Source organism: Brachypodium distachyon, chromosome 1 (assembly GCF_000005505.3).
Source record: "Brachypodium distachyon strain Bd21 chromosome 1, Brachypodium_distachyon_v3.0, whole genome shotgun sequence".
Taxonomy (NCBI): Eukaryota; Viridiplantae; Streptophyta; class Magnoliopsida; order Poales; family Poaceae; genus Brachypodium; species Brachypodium distachyon.
The window spans coordinates 60464861-60477933 of record NC_016131.3 but is presented as its reverse complement, the minus strand read 5'-3'; the positions used below and the strand labels follow the sequence as shown (position 1 = coordinate 60477933).

Here is a 13073-nt window from a genome sequence, read left to right as displayed (position 1 = left end):
CACGTGAAGAATTTGAAAATATAGTCAATGGCATGTTTTGTTTGGGGGAAGGCACATTGGACTCCTATTTCCTTCCCCGCCGGTGAGACACCCTCCAATGCTTCGTTGTATGTCAATGAAAGACACATAGTTTTACTGGTAACCGATATTATGGTGTGTTTGACTTTAACCTAACTTCACCCTAACAAAAGTCTGACCAGTCAAAATTTGAGCAATGCTTTTGCTTAAAGAGTTGGCCAACACAGACAGAAAAAAAATATACTCCATATACTTGAAGAAAAGGTATCTGCTTATTGGAATTTTGACAACAAAAGCAAATGAAGACATTATTAACAGAGAACAAAGATCATAATTCGATTATGGCAAAAATTAGGGTTAATTGGATCTATGCCACTCTCTATTCCACCGGTTGGAGATATGTCATTACAAAAACTTGACTTGGAGAAATGCCACTCTAACTTTCTTATACCTCTGTCAATGCCATTGTGTCCACTTAAGACCAAAAGGTTAAAAAAATTAAATTTGGCCCAAAATTCAATCTTCTTAGAAAAATCTATAAAAATTACAGCAAATAAAAAACAGTAATATGAGTCCACCATTGGGTACGGGATATGAGAAGCGCGTGGGAAATAAGAGGAATAGAAATGTTTGACTTGGAATGGAAAAAAACTGTTCGTATAGAACTATATCTATACGTATTTAGACAATGTACGTGCTTTTATTGGACAAAATGACATGAACAAAGGTATAAAAAAGTTAGAGGGGCATTTCTCCAAGTCAAGTTTTTGTAATGACATATCTCCAACTGGTGAAAATTATAATGTCATAGGTCCAATTAACCTCAAAAATTACGCACGCTATGGTCGTTTGGCAGAGTTCTATTTTACCTGGATCTGGCTTTTGCCGAGATTTGGCTTTCATTCCTTCAACCGAGGACGTCGTGCTTGCGGGGCGCAAGAAGCACAAGGCAACGAGCCAACGACGGGCCACACGGGCTTTGATGGAGGCTTTGAGCTAAAACGAAGCGAAACGGACCTTCCTCAGCCTCCGCCCTCCAGTAGTCCAGTCCCCCAATGGAGGCTTCCGGCTCATAAACCCCCTTTCAAATCTCTCTCTCGACTCCCATCCCCTACTCCTCCGCCGCCGCCTGCACCACCGCCTCCCCGCTGTCGCCACCACTCACACTACCACGTCCCTACTACCTCCCATCCAAACCCTAAACCTCGCGGACACCAGTCATGCCGAAGGTCTACGGCACCGGTGTCTTCGAGTTTCGGCACCCCCGCGCCGCCGAGTATCCGCTCCCCGCCGACGTACCCGCCGCGGCGGCGCCCGATAAGGTCCCCTCCTCCACCGGCGCCTCCATCACGCTCCTCGACATCCAGCGCGACCGCCTCACCCGCGTCGCCACCGAGCACTGGGGCTCACCAGCAGCCGCCGCCGCCTTCGATGCCGAACTTGTAAAGGAGATCTACGCCACCGAGCTCCGCGTGGAGGGCCGCGGGCGCAAGACCGTCCCGCTCCATCGTGTCATGATCCTCGAGGTCAGCCAGTACCTCGAGAACTACCTCTGGCCGCACTTCGACCCAGACAAAGCGTCCTTCGAGCACGTCATGTCCATGATCCTCATGGTCAACGAGAAGGTGATGCGTGTTGACAGCCCCCTGTTCTAATTGTTGCAATTAATGGCAGCCTTATTCCCTGGGCTATTTCTAGGGTTTCTGACATGGTTTGGGATTTGTGTACAGTTTCGAGAGAATGTGGCGGCGTGGACCTGCTTCCATGGTCGGAAGGACTCGTTTAAAGGCTTCCTATGGCGAGTTCTCAAGCTAAAGGAAGAGGTATGTGTTAATTTTGCTGCACTTATCCATTTGCTCGCCAGATGATTAGTCTACAGTGCGCATCAATTTTAGTAAAACTGAGCCTCTGTAGGCTGGAGCAGCATAATTATCGATAAGGTGAAATTTAGTTTTGTTTCTTCATAGATCTACTTCCATTTAGTTTTTTGGTGAAACATTGTCAATGAGTTACGAGATGCTGCCAGTAGTCACCAGCCAGAATAGTTCATCAGATACTGGTCTACACAAGTTTATCAGATCACATGTGGCTAGATTTGGTTAGGAGGAGCTCGATGGCCGCTAGCAACCATTAGAGTTGGTCAGAGGCTCAGAGCAACATGTTTCTCAGGCCAGCTACAGGAATTATGTTTGAGTTTATGAGATGCTGTCAGTAGTCACCAGCCAGAATAGTTTTCTTGGTGTTCTCGAGATTATAAGATATGCTGGGAAAACATTGGAAGTTTGGTAGGTGGGAATGGTGTTGTTGAGCGAAGAAGATTCTCAAGTTGTCTTGGGAGCACCGTTAAGAGGTCGTGTGGTCTGAAGTTCTTTCTTTGATGCTCATGCGATGATTGTTTCTACGGAGTTGATGGAAACCATGAAATAATTTGTTCAGGTCATTGTGTTTTGTTTATTTCTTTTCACTTATTTGAGATTTTTGTGAGACAAACAAGTTCGGTTGTTATCTGAATCTTCTGTGTTAATTCAATTGGTATCTTCGTCTTTGGATGTTTTCCTTGAAAAAACACTAAATAGATAGCTTCTCAATTTTTTCTGAATCTGTCTCATCCTTATGTTGCCTTGCAGGATAGGCCCGTTAGTATGGCAGAGAAAACCAATTACCTCCTGTTCATGATAAATGCGTTTCAGGTACTAATTACATGCTCCATACTAGAATATTTTTATCACCTGTCGATCCTTTGATAAAAAGTGAAACTTCTATTGGCTTAAAAGTTAGGAGTATCTTTCAAATAGAGTAATCTAGGATGCTGTGTTGTTAGGCCTGAATTGTATATGATTTTTTATTGAATAGATTTATCACTGGTTGTTTGTTTAAGGCCACTGGCCTAATCTTTACTCACATAAGATCTCTATTGGTGGCAGCGGTCCCTCACCTTCATACTGTGTCTGTTAACCTGACACAAATAATTGAGATAACAACGGGTACAGATTATTTGATCTAAGACAGCAAATGATAGTACAACATTCCATTTGAACATATCTAGTGTATTTTTTAATCTGTAGGCTGTAGCAATGCACAGGTATTGTGCTAGTGCCTAAAATTATCGTTGCGAAGTATGCTCTTTTATCTACTCCATTTAAAAATATAGGGCATATCAATTTTGTCACAAGTCTTATATCTGTAGATCCACGTGACATATGTTGTTAAAATTTTGCTATAAGCTTGGTCAAACCTTCAAAAGTTAAACTTGGGACAAAATTGATATGACCTATACTTTTGCACAGAGAGGAGTACTGCTTGTTGTTTCGTTTGAGCATGCTTTCTCTGGCCTACTAACTCATGCTTTCCTGCAGAGTTTGGAGGATGAACTTGTCCGGGAAACTATACTCCAGGTAGTAAGCTTAAAACTGTGGCATACTCTTTCATCCGGACGGCTTCAGGTAATTCTTGGCTTTTCTCTCCTCAGACTAGCTTGTTCCGTGCTTCCCCTGGTATTATATATTTCTGAAACATCTACAGATGGAACTTTGTCTGAACCCTGAGTTGGTTAAGAAGTGGACCAAAATCAAAAGAAAAGAAGCAAAGGAAGCAAAAAAGGCAGGCCTACCTTGTAATCCTTCAGACATGCTTGAGAATAAATTCCTTAGGAACCTAATTGAAGAATTCCTGGAGGTTTCGCTTTGTAACTCTTCTAATTTGCAATATTGTTGCTAGATATGGATCGTGCTTAACCCCCATCCGCGAAACTTCTGTAGATTCTTGATTTAAAGGTGATGTTATCCAGTCAAGATGGTGGTGAAGAATCTGTTCTTAATGAGTCACTTAGTGGGCAGGTCGATGATTCTAGTGTCTTGTATTGTGAAAGGTTCATGGAATTTCTGATTGATATGTTGAGCCAGCTTCCTACAAGAAGGTACACATACTATTTTTATTACTTCTCTACGTGGTACCAAGCTGCATCTTTGATTAGCATAAGAGCACATTGCACTCTAGGTTATTTAAATCTTCATGGGTTTTCTACTTTTCAGTCTAAAAACCTGAGAACTCAACATCTAGGATAGTAGATCTGCAGAACTTATTCACTTGGTCAGATTGATGCAGGTTGGGTTTGCAGGCCCATATGCGTATCATCAATCCGTTTTTTTACAACCTTTTAGGGACAGTTCTCCAGTCAATGTATTTTAACAAGCCATTCAAGTTTAAGGACTAAGTTGCATTTTATTTAAGAATAACCGTGTCCTTTTATCATACAACTTTTGAAGTCCTGCATAAAAAAAGGTCATAAACATAAGTTGTTAGGTGTCCTCTCCTCCTCCCTTTTTTGTAGGAGTGTCTTATTCTTTCCACCATGAGTTCTTTTGTAAGTCAACATATTTCAACTGTTGTCTAGGAGTTGATCTTTCTGTTGTTCTTTGTATCCACGTCTTGTGATGACCGGGCATCATTTGGGGATTCTGTTATTTTTTATTGTTCCTATCATATCCCTGGAAGTGTTATGATATCCATTCTCCATTATTGTTCACATGAAGACTACCGCGGAACTGTAGCCCCACCTTCACCAACTGCCCAAATTATATAAGATTGAACTGTTACCTTCTGGGTTCATGGTTGAGATACAATTCTGTTACTCCCTCCGGCCGGTATTACTTGTCGAAATATTACATGTATCTAAACGCTTTTTAAACATAGATACATCCATTTTTGGGCAAATATGAGACACGTAATATGGGTCGGAGGGAGTAGTTATTTGGTTAGACACTCCCATTAGGGGATAAGATCTCACTAAGAGATGGTTTTCTTAGTTAGCCAGGATTGTTTGAAAAAATCTTGACGCAAGGACATTCATGCATGTGCATCTGGACAAACAAATAATAATCAGATTTTCTCCAGACTCTCTTTCCGACCGGTCCTCAGAGCCTTCAGGTATGGGCTGGATGGCTTGGGGGAAGAGCCCAAACCGGCCGACCAGGGACGAGTGCTCCTTGGTTCATGCAACCTTACACAACCATACACATATCTTCCGCTGCATTTCTTTAAATCTCTGTGAAGGTATAGGTAGTTCATCTGTCCTATCCAGCAACATCAAGCTACAGTCATGAAGTGAAGGATCTACCTTAGTTCATTTAAAATCTTGCTGCTTAGTGGAAGTATTAAAAAAGCTTAGTTCGTCTGTGTATGATGTAACATGTATATATATTTGTTCTCCACTAATGTTGTTTATTGAATATTATGCAGATTTCTTAGGCCCCTTGTTGCTGATGTTGCTGTCATTGCGAAGTGCCATTTAAGCACTCTCTATACTCATGAAAAGGGCCGTCTTTTTGCACAGTTAGTGGACTTGCTGCAGTTTTACGAAGGCTTTGAGATCAATGATCAGTCTGGAACACAGCTTAGTGATGATGATGTCCTGCAAGCTCACTATTCCCGCTTCCAAGCTTTTCAGCTGCTAGCATTCAAACAAATACCTAAGGTACCTTGTTGTTTGTTTTGGTGAATCTGTTAAGCTGATTTCCTGGATAATACTAGTTATGTACTCCCTCTGTCCAATATTAAGTGTCTCAAATTTTTCTAAATATGCATGTATCTACACACTAAAACGCGTCTAGATACATGTAATATTTCGACGCTTAATATGGGACGGAGGGAGTAGAAGGCAAATAGTAACTTTTCTCCCCATTTTGTCAAATTGTTGCAGTTGCGAGACCTTGCGTTGTGTAATATTGGTTCAATCCATAAGCGTGCCGATTTAACGAAGAAGCTGCTTGTCTTGTCAGATACTGAACTGCAAGATCTGGTTTGCAATAAGGTAAAATGTTCACATGGTTACAATTTCTCTGTGCTTCTTGTCTCTTTAAATTTTTTAACAGGCTGCTGCTGTTAGTGTTTATCTGTAAATAGTATCCTGGTATTCCCTTCACATACATTATGCTGGATATACTACTCCCTCCGACCCATGTTACTTGTCGCTGATTAGTACAAATTTCTACTAAATCAGCGATAAGTAATATGGTTCGGAGGGAGTAGTTCTTTTACTATTCGTCAGTGAAGGTCTATACATGAAAGTGAGAGAATGCAACCATACCTACAAGGAAACTGCTTAAAGGACAGAACATCTGATACATGTTCCTATTAGATTAGAGAGGCTATCTTGATTTGCATGCACACTGAAATGGCACAATAAAGTCTTACTGTAAGTCGATTTAGTTTAAAAGCTCCTCTTTGTAGTTCCATTATTTTATTATTGCTTATCAGTGCAAGACTTGGACATTTTATTCTAGCATGAAACTTAAAAGCAGGTATTGAAGTACTAATATTTTCTATAAACAGCTTAAAATAATTTCAGAGAAGGATCCATACAGTGGAAGGCGTGATTTCCTTATCGAAGTCCTAGTTGCTTTTTTTGAGAAGCGACAATCTCAGAAAGAAGCCGTTAATGCACTTCCACTGTATCCAAATGAACAGATCATGTGGGATGAGAGCCTTGTTCCTAGCATAAACTATTCTGGAGAAGGCTGTCTTGCCCTCCCAAAACTCAATCTCCAGTTTCTGACACTTCATGATTATTTGTTGAGGAATTTCAATCTCTTTCGTCTTGAATCAACATACGAAATTCGTGAAGATATTCAAGAAGCTGTTCCTCATCTACATTCTTATATCAACAATGAGGGAGACACTGCCTTTCGTGGATGGTCCAGGATGGCTGTTCCAATCAAGGAATTTAGGATCACACAAGTTAAGCAACCAAACATTGGAGAAGTTAAGCCTTCTGCTGTAACTGCTGATGTTACTTTTAGCATATCAAGCTACAGACCACAGATAAAATCTGAGTGGGATTCTCTGAAAGAGCATGATGTTTTATTTTTGTTGTCAATCCATCCATCTTTTGAACCTCTTAGCCCTGAGGAGGCTGCAAAATCAACTGTGCCTGAAAGGCTAGGATTGCAATATGTACGTGGATGCGAGGTGATCGAAATTCGTGACGAGGAAGGAGGTCTCATGAATGACTATACAGGAAGGATAAAGAGAGATGAGTGGAAACCTCCCAAGGGTGAGATTCGGACTGTTAAAATTGCCTTAGATACAGCGCAGTACCACATTGATGTTACTGAATTAGCAGAGAAGCACACAGAAAATGTTTATGGAACATTTAATATTCTAATGAGAAGGAAACCCAAGGAGAATAATTTCAAAGCAATCCTGGAATCTATACGTGATTTAATGAATGAAACATGTGTAGTTCCTGAATGGTTGCATAACATATTCTTGGGTTATGGAAATCCTTCTGCCGCCCAGTGGACAAACATGCCTGATCTTCTGGAAACTATAGACTTTAAGGACACTTTTCTTGATGCTGACCATGTTGTGCAAAGCTTTCCAGCTTTTCAGGTATATTTTATTATCCAAATCTAGTTTTTGAATTGGATATTCTTTTATTTTTTTCATCTTTGATCCTCAATATGCTAATGCTTAAAATTATTTTTAGGTCACATTTATCAATACTGATGGTACAGAAAACATGCATCCAAGCCCTCCATTTAGGATTAAGTTGTCCAAGAAAATGAGGGAAATCAGTCACGCTCTACCTGGCAATGTAAACTCCTCTGATATAACAAGCAAGAACAATATGGCTGATGATGAAGGGTCTCAGAAAGAAAAACTAAGGGTTGAGACTTACATTCCTGCTGATCCAGGGCCATATCCTCAAGATAAACCTAAACAGAACTCAGTGAGGTTTACACCCACTCAGGTACTTTTCAGGTCCTCAGCCAAACAATCATTTTCTGTTGGTGCATATCCCAGAACAGAATTTACCCATTACCAGGAAACCTTTAAAATATTTTCTGTGAGAATTGCTGTGTCTTTAGCCTTCCACCTTATGATTAGGATGCACCCTGAAAACTGAATTACTCACTTTGAGGCTGAAAACTAAGTACTCTTATATATTCAGCCTGGGAAATGAATTGAACATTGTAGCATGGTTATTACGGGGTGATATTTTAGCTTGTAGCACTGTAGTGATACTTTTGGAAATACAAATATTTGAACGAAGTACAACTTGAAATTTGGATTTCCACATGATTTATTTTAGATGGAAGTAAGGAATCTTCACATATTCCAGAATTCAGTTACTGCCCACCCAGGTCAGCATTGCAGCATCGATTTATAGTCTATTATAAACTTACTAACGAATATTATAAAACTAGTACAGTACTAGTTTTGTTCAAACTTCTGATATGATTCCAGACTATAGACTATGTTTATGCGTGATTTTTGGCTCTGTGTTTATGTGCTCACTAGGATCCCTGGTTTTAAGACTAAAATAAAATAAACTTATCTTTATTAGTTGTGATATTTTTCATTTTTGTACTTCTATAATATGCACCTTTGCCTTTTGGAGTGTAATCAAATTCTGCAGCTTTCGAGATTAATGGTCTGATTCTCCTTTAAATTTGATGCTGATAACTTATAATATACCTATCTGCAGATCGGTGCTATAATATCTGGTATTCAACCTGGATTGACAATGGTTGTTGGTCCTCCTGGTACGGGAAAAACAGACACAGCTGTGCAGATATTAAATGTTCTGTATCATAACTGTCCTTCACAAAGAACGCTGATTATAACCCATTCCAATCAAGCTTTGAATGACTTGTTCGAGAAGATAATGCAGGTATTGCGACTGCACCAGCTTTCCTCTGAACCCTTTACTGTATATTAGTACTTTAGAGATACTGTGTATCAGTGGTTATTTGATACGGTGCAGTGATGTCCTTTAATATGGCTGATGTTAGCTGCGAGGTTGCAGTGTATGACTGGGAATTACTTGAATATTTTATTACTGTCCCTAGTAAGTGCAAGATTCTACTTTTTTTCTTTGCTATAGAACATGTTCCATCAATTGAATTTAAACGGTACTGATAGAGATTATCTCTTGGTCCTTAAGGGCTTCTAGATAGAATGATGTATGCCTCATGTTCTAATTATCTTGGTGGGTGGATGTCATGAATTACTTGATTCACTTCACAATGTACATATGTACAATAATATATGTGCAATTATCCACCGCATGTTTTTGACTGGTTGTCTGATGTAACTTTTTTTTTTCAGAGGGATGTGCCTGCCAGGTATCTTCTCCGTCTTGGTCAGGGTGAGCAAGAGCTGGCAACTGATCTCGATTTTAGCCGTCAAGGTCGTGTCAATGCTATGCTTGTTCGCCGTCTAGAGTTGCTTGCTGAAGTTGCAAAACTGGCAAGATCCCTCCATCTTCCTGAAGATGTGAGCTACACATGTGAGAATGCTGCATATTTCTGGTTATTACATGTGTATGCCCGTTGGGAACAATTCTTGGCTGCCTGTGCGCCAAATAAAGAGAACCCCTCTTTTGTTAAAGACCGTTTTCCATTTTCCGAGTTCTTTTCGGACACCCCACAGCCTATATTCACTGGCGAATCCTTTGAGAAAGATATGCACGCAGCCAAAGGTTGTTTCAAACATCTTTCTACGATATTCCAAGAGCTGGAAGAGTGTAGGGCTTTTGAGTTACTGAAGTCAACAGCAGAGCGAGCAAATTATCTAATGACTAAACAAGCCAAGATTGTTGCCATGACCTGTACTCATGCAGCGTTGAAGAGGAGAGACTTTCTTCAATTGGGTTTCAAATATGACAATTTGCTGATGGAAGAAAGTGCACAGATATTGGAGATAGAGACTTTTATACCAACCCTCCTGCAACGCCAGGAAGATGGCTATGCTCGTCTCAAACGTTGCATTTTAATTGGTGATCACCACCAGTTACCCCCTGTTGTGAAGAACATGGCTTTTCAGAAATACAGCCACATGGACCAGAGTCTCTTTACAAGGTTTGTTCGCCTTGGTGTCCCTTATATTGAACTCAATGCCCAGGGTCGAGCCAGGCCTAGTATTGCCGAACTTTATAACTGGAGATACAGAGAACTGGGAGATCTGCCTTACGTACGTGAGGAAGCAATCTTCCATAAGGCTAATTCTGGGTTCTCTTATGAGTATCAGCTTGTTGATGTTCCTGATTACCGTGGCAGAGGCGAGTCTGCTCCTTCTCCTTGGTTCTACCAGAACGAAGGGGAGGCTGAGTATATTGTTAGTGTCTATATTTACATGCGTCTGATCGGATACCCTGCCAACAAGATTTCGATATTAACCACTTACAATGGTCAGAAGCTTCTTATTCGTGACGTTATCAGCAGAAGGTGCAAGCCATGGAATATTGAGCCACCTTGCAAGGTAATTTAGAACAGTCCAGTGATGAGCTCTATTTTATCAAGCAAACATTTTATCAGTTTATAACCATTTTGTGCTGACATTTTGCTTTGATATGTGATATTTAGGTCACCACGGTGGACAAATTCCAGGGCCAACAAAATGATTTCATTTTATTATCTCTTGTACGGACCCGGTTTGTGGGCCATCTCCGTGACGTCAGAAGACTTATTGTGGCAATGTCCCGTGCTCGTCTGGGCTTGTATGTGTTCTGCCGCCGTTCTCTATTTGAACAGTGCTATGAATTGCAGCCAACATTCAAGCTTCTACTCCGAAGACCTGATAAGCTTGGCTTGAATCTTGAAGAGTGCACTCCATTTACAGAGCGGCCTTTGGGAGAAGCTGGAAATATTCATTATATTACTGGGGTTGAAGATGTTGGACACCTAGTGAACTTCAGACTGGAACATCTTCGTCAGGTACTTCTGAACTACTCTGTCTAGTAACGAACTTCTGCTTGGTAATATTTAATTATGTTGCTTATATTTGTTTTTTTAAGAAACTGACAACCCAACCTCCATATCTTTCTGGAACAGATACAATCCATGCAATGTTATACAACCCCTCCTGAGAATGGAAATGCTGGTATTGTTCTGCGTGATGCAAAGGAGGTCATGGAGGAAGAAAATGGCGAGGCTTTTGATGCAATGAACAGTAACAGGATGGATGAAGATACAGTTGAGACAAAGGGTGACATGATGCAGGAAGGGAACAAGATGGATGCAGGTAATGGCGAGGCAGGTGACGTGGCTATTGAGGACAAGATGGTGGAAGGAAGTACAGATGAGGCCAAGGACAATATGGAGGAAGAAAATGCTGATGAGGCCAAGGACAAAATGGAGGAAGAAAATGCTGATGAGGCCAAGGACAAAATGGAGGAAGAAAAGGCCGAGTCAAAAGGCATGGAGGAAGAGTGATCTGACCTAGTTGTTGGTTGGTTGGAACTGATGCCAGGCACCATCACTTGACTTTGGATAACTGTTCAACGAATTGACCTTTTCAACGGCTGGTAATACAAGTACCTGAGTCATACATGGAAGACGGTGCAAAAATATGTAACAACCTAAATGTATGTAACAACCTATCGGCCTGTCATACAAGAACATGCCTGCAAAAACTCTTCGTTGGAACCTCTTTGTCAGGCTATGCAGGAGACATGTACAAAAGTTCCTCCTAGGACGACTCTCCCTCCTGACTGTTTAACGTAGCTATTCCAGAGAACGGCAGGGACATTGTTATGCTATTGTTGTATTACTAGATTATGTTCTGTAATTTGGGCACGGAAGCATTTTAATCTTTTTGGGTAGCTTTTTTCTTAATGTGTTCAGGTGTTTGTTTCTTCAGTCTCGTCAGGTAACGTCGTGTGCTTTGCAGAGGCTTTGAAGCTAACAGAACACGTTGTAATGTAAGAGTGTTTATTTCAATGGAATTTTGGAGGATTTTATTTTACCAGAATTTTTCCATATCCAGCTTGTTTGATTTGTCGGATTGAAATTCACTACTTCGCATGTAATTTTAGTCGGAGTCCAACCTTGCAGAAATTCTTTTGTTTTTATAGAAAATATGATACTTTCTTCGGGAATTACTTGTCACAGATTTAGTTACTAAATTCTCGACTTGGTACAATAGTCGGAGTCCAACATTCACATGTAATTCCGGCCAGATGGAGTATAATTATTCAAGAAAATTCTCAATTTGGTGGGTTTCAACATGCAGTGACCGAACTTCTACGTAATCCGGCATTTCCGAAATCCTGTGAGCCCTAGAGGAATATTAATGTGATACAATCAGGCTGAAACAAATTGGTAATTCGCTCCCTTGGTTCGTGCAGTGGATGAAGCTTATCCTAGGAGAGATATGGTGTCAAATAGATATGTGGTAGTCTCGTCGAGACTCTTTGCCTATCTCTTGATTTCTATTTCTCTCGCGACCTTTCTCTTTCCCCCTTCGACTGCCGAGTGTGCTGCCGTCGCCGCTAACGACAACGCAACGCTGGCGAGTTGGGTCTGAACCGGAGATGATGACACCGTGCCCAGCAGCGGCGGCGACGACGAGGATGACAACGGAGGCGAGAAGGTGACGAGACGCCGGCGAGGTAAGTCAGTCCAACTTGGGGTTAGTAAGGGAGGAAGGGTGGCTAGTGTGAGGGCGCTGGCGGACTAACAGTGGTGACGACCAGGACTGGGGAGGTGGCGAGACGGCTTGGTAGCACACTAAACATGGGGTGGCAGGAAGACCACAAACTTTTACTCCCTCCGTCCAATATCAAGTGACTCAAATTTGCCCAAATATGAATGTATCTATATCAAAAAACGTCTAGATACATGTAATATTTCATCACTTAATATGAAACGGAGGGAGTATATACTAAAATAATACCTCATGTTCCCTAAAAACGGAGGGAGTATGTTTCTACAGACTAAAAAAAATACATATTATAAGATTGTATAAAAACAATGAGAAAATATCACAAAACCACAACCACGTTCCTCTTATCACTTAACCACAACTTTTGGGTATTTTATCCGAAAACCACAACCGCGTGGCCTAATTGACTCGGGCCTCTCTTAACAAACAAACTGACAAGGCTGGCCCACCTTTAAGTCCTGACGGGGCTGATGATGTGGCCCAAACTCGACCACTCTCCTCTTTCTTCCCCGGCTCCGGCAGCACACACGCGCCAATATGGATTGACCGGTGGTGGCGCCCGGATCGGCGAGAGCGAGCGCCTGGTGGCACCACAGGCAACCAAAACA

The 13073-nt window shown here is 41.3% G+C and overlaps 1 protein-coding gene across 1 annotated transcript; it reads left to right on the top strand.

The window, feature by feature from the left end:
- The first annotated feature begins 1017 nt into the window (after positions 1-1017).
- On the top strand, positions 1018-11772 carry LOC100828122 (intron-binding protein aquarius). The gene is made up of 14 exons (XM_003557753.4): positions 1018-1643; positions 1749-1841; positions 2646-2708; positions 3375-3461; positions 3541-3693; positions 3777-3934; positions 5257-5491; positions 5717-5827; positions 6349-7407; positions 7505-7768; positions 8507-8692; positions 9130-10281; positions 10386-10736; positions 10854-11772. Exons 1-14 carry the CDS (start codon positions 1239-1241, stop codon positions 11232-11234), a joined length of 4698 nt encoding a protein of 1565 aa, XP_003557801.1. The 5' UTR covers positions 1018-1238; the 3' UTR covers positions 11235-11772.
- The last annotated feature ends 1301 nt before the right edge of the window (positions 11773-13073 follow it).

Excerpts from the sequence above, each read along its gene's own strand:
- LOC100828122 (XM_003557753.4), top strand. The coding sequence starts at position 1,239 with ATGCCGAAGGTCTACGGCACCGGTGTCTTCGAGTTTCGGCACCCCCGC. Across the intron at positions 10,282-10,385 it reads ATATTGAGCCACCTTGCAAG|GTCACCACGGTGGACAAATT; the intron begins GTAATTTAGAAC and ends TGTGATATTTAG. Across the intron at positions 10,737-10,853 it reads GACTGGAACATCTTCGTCAG|ATACAATCCATGCAATGTTA; the intron begins GTACTTCTGAAC and ends TTTCTGGAACAG.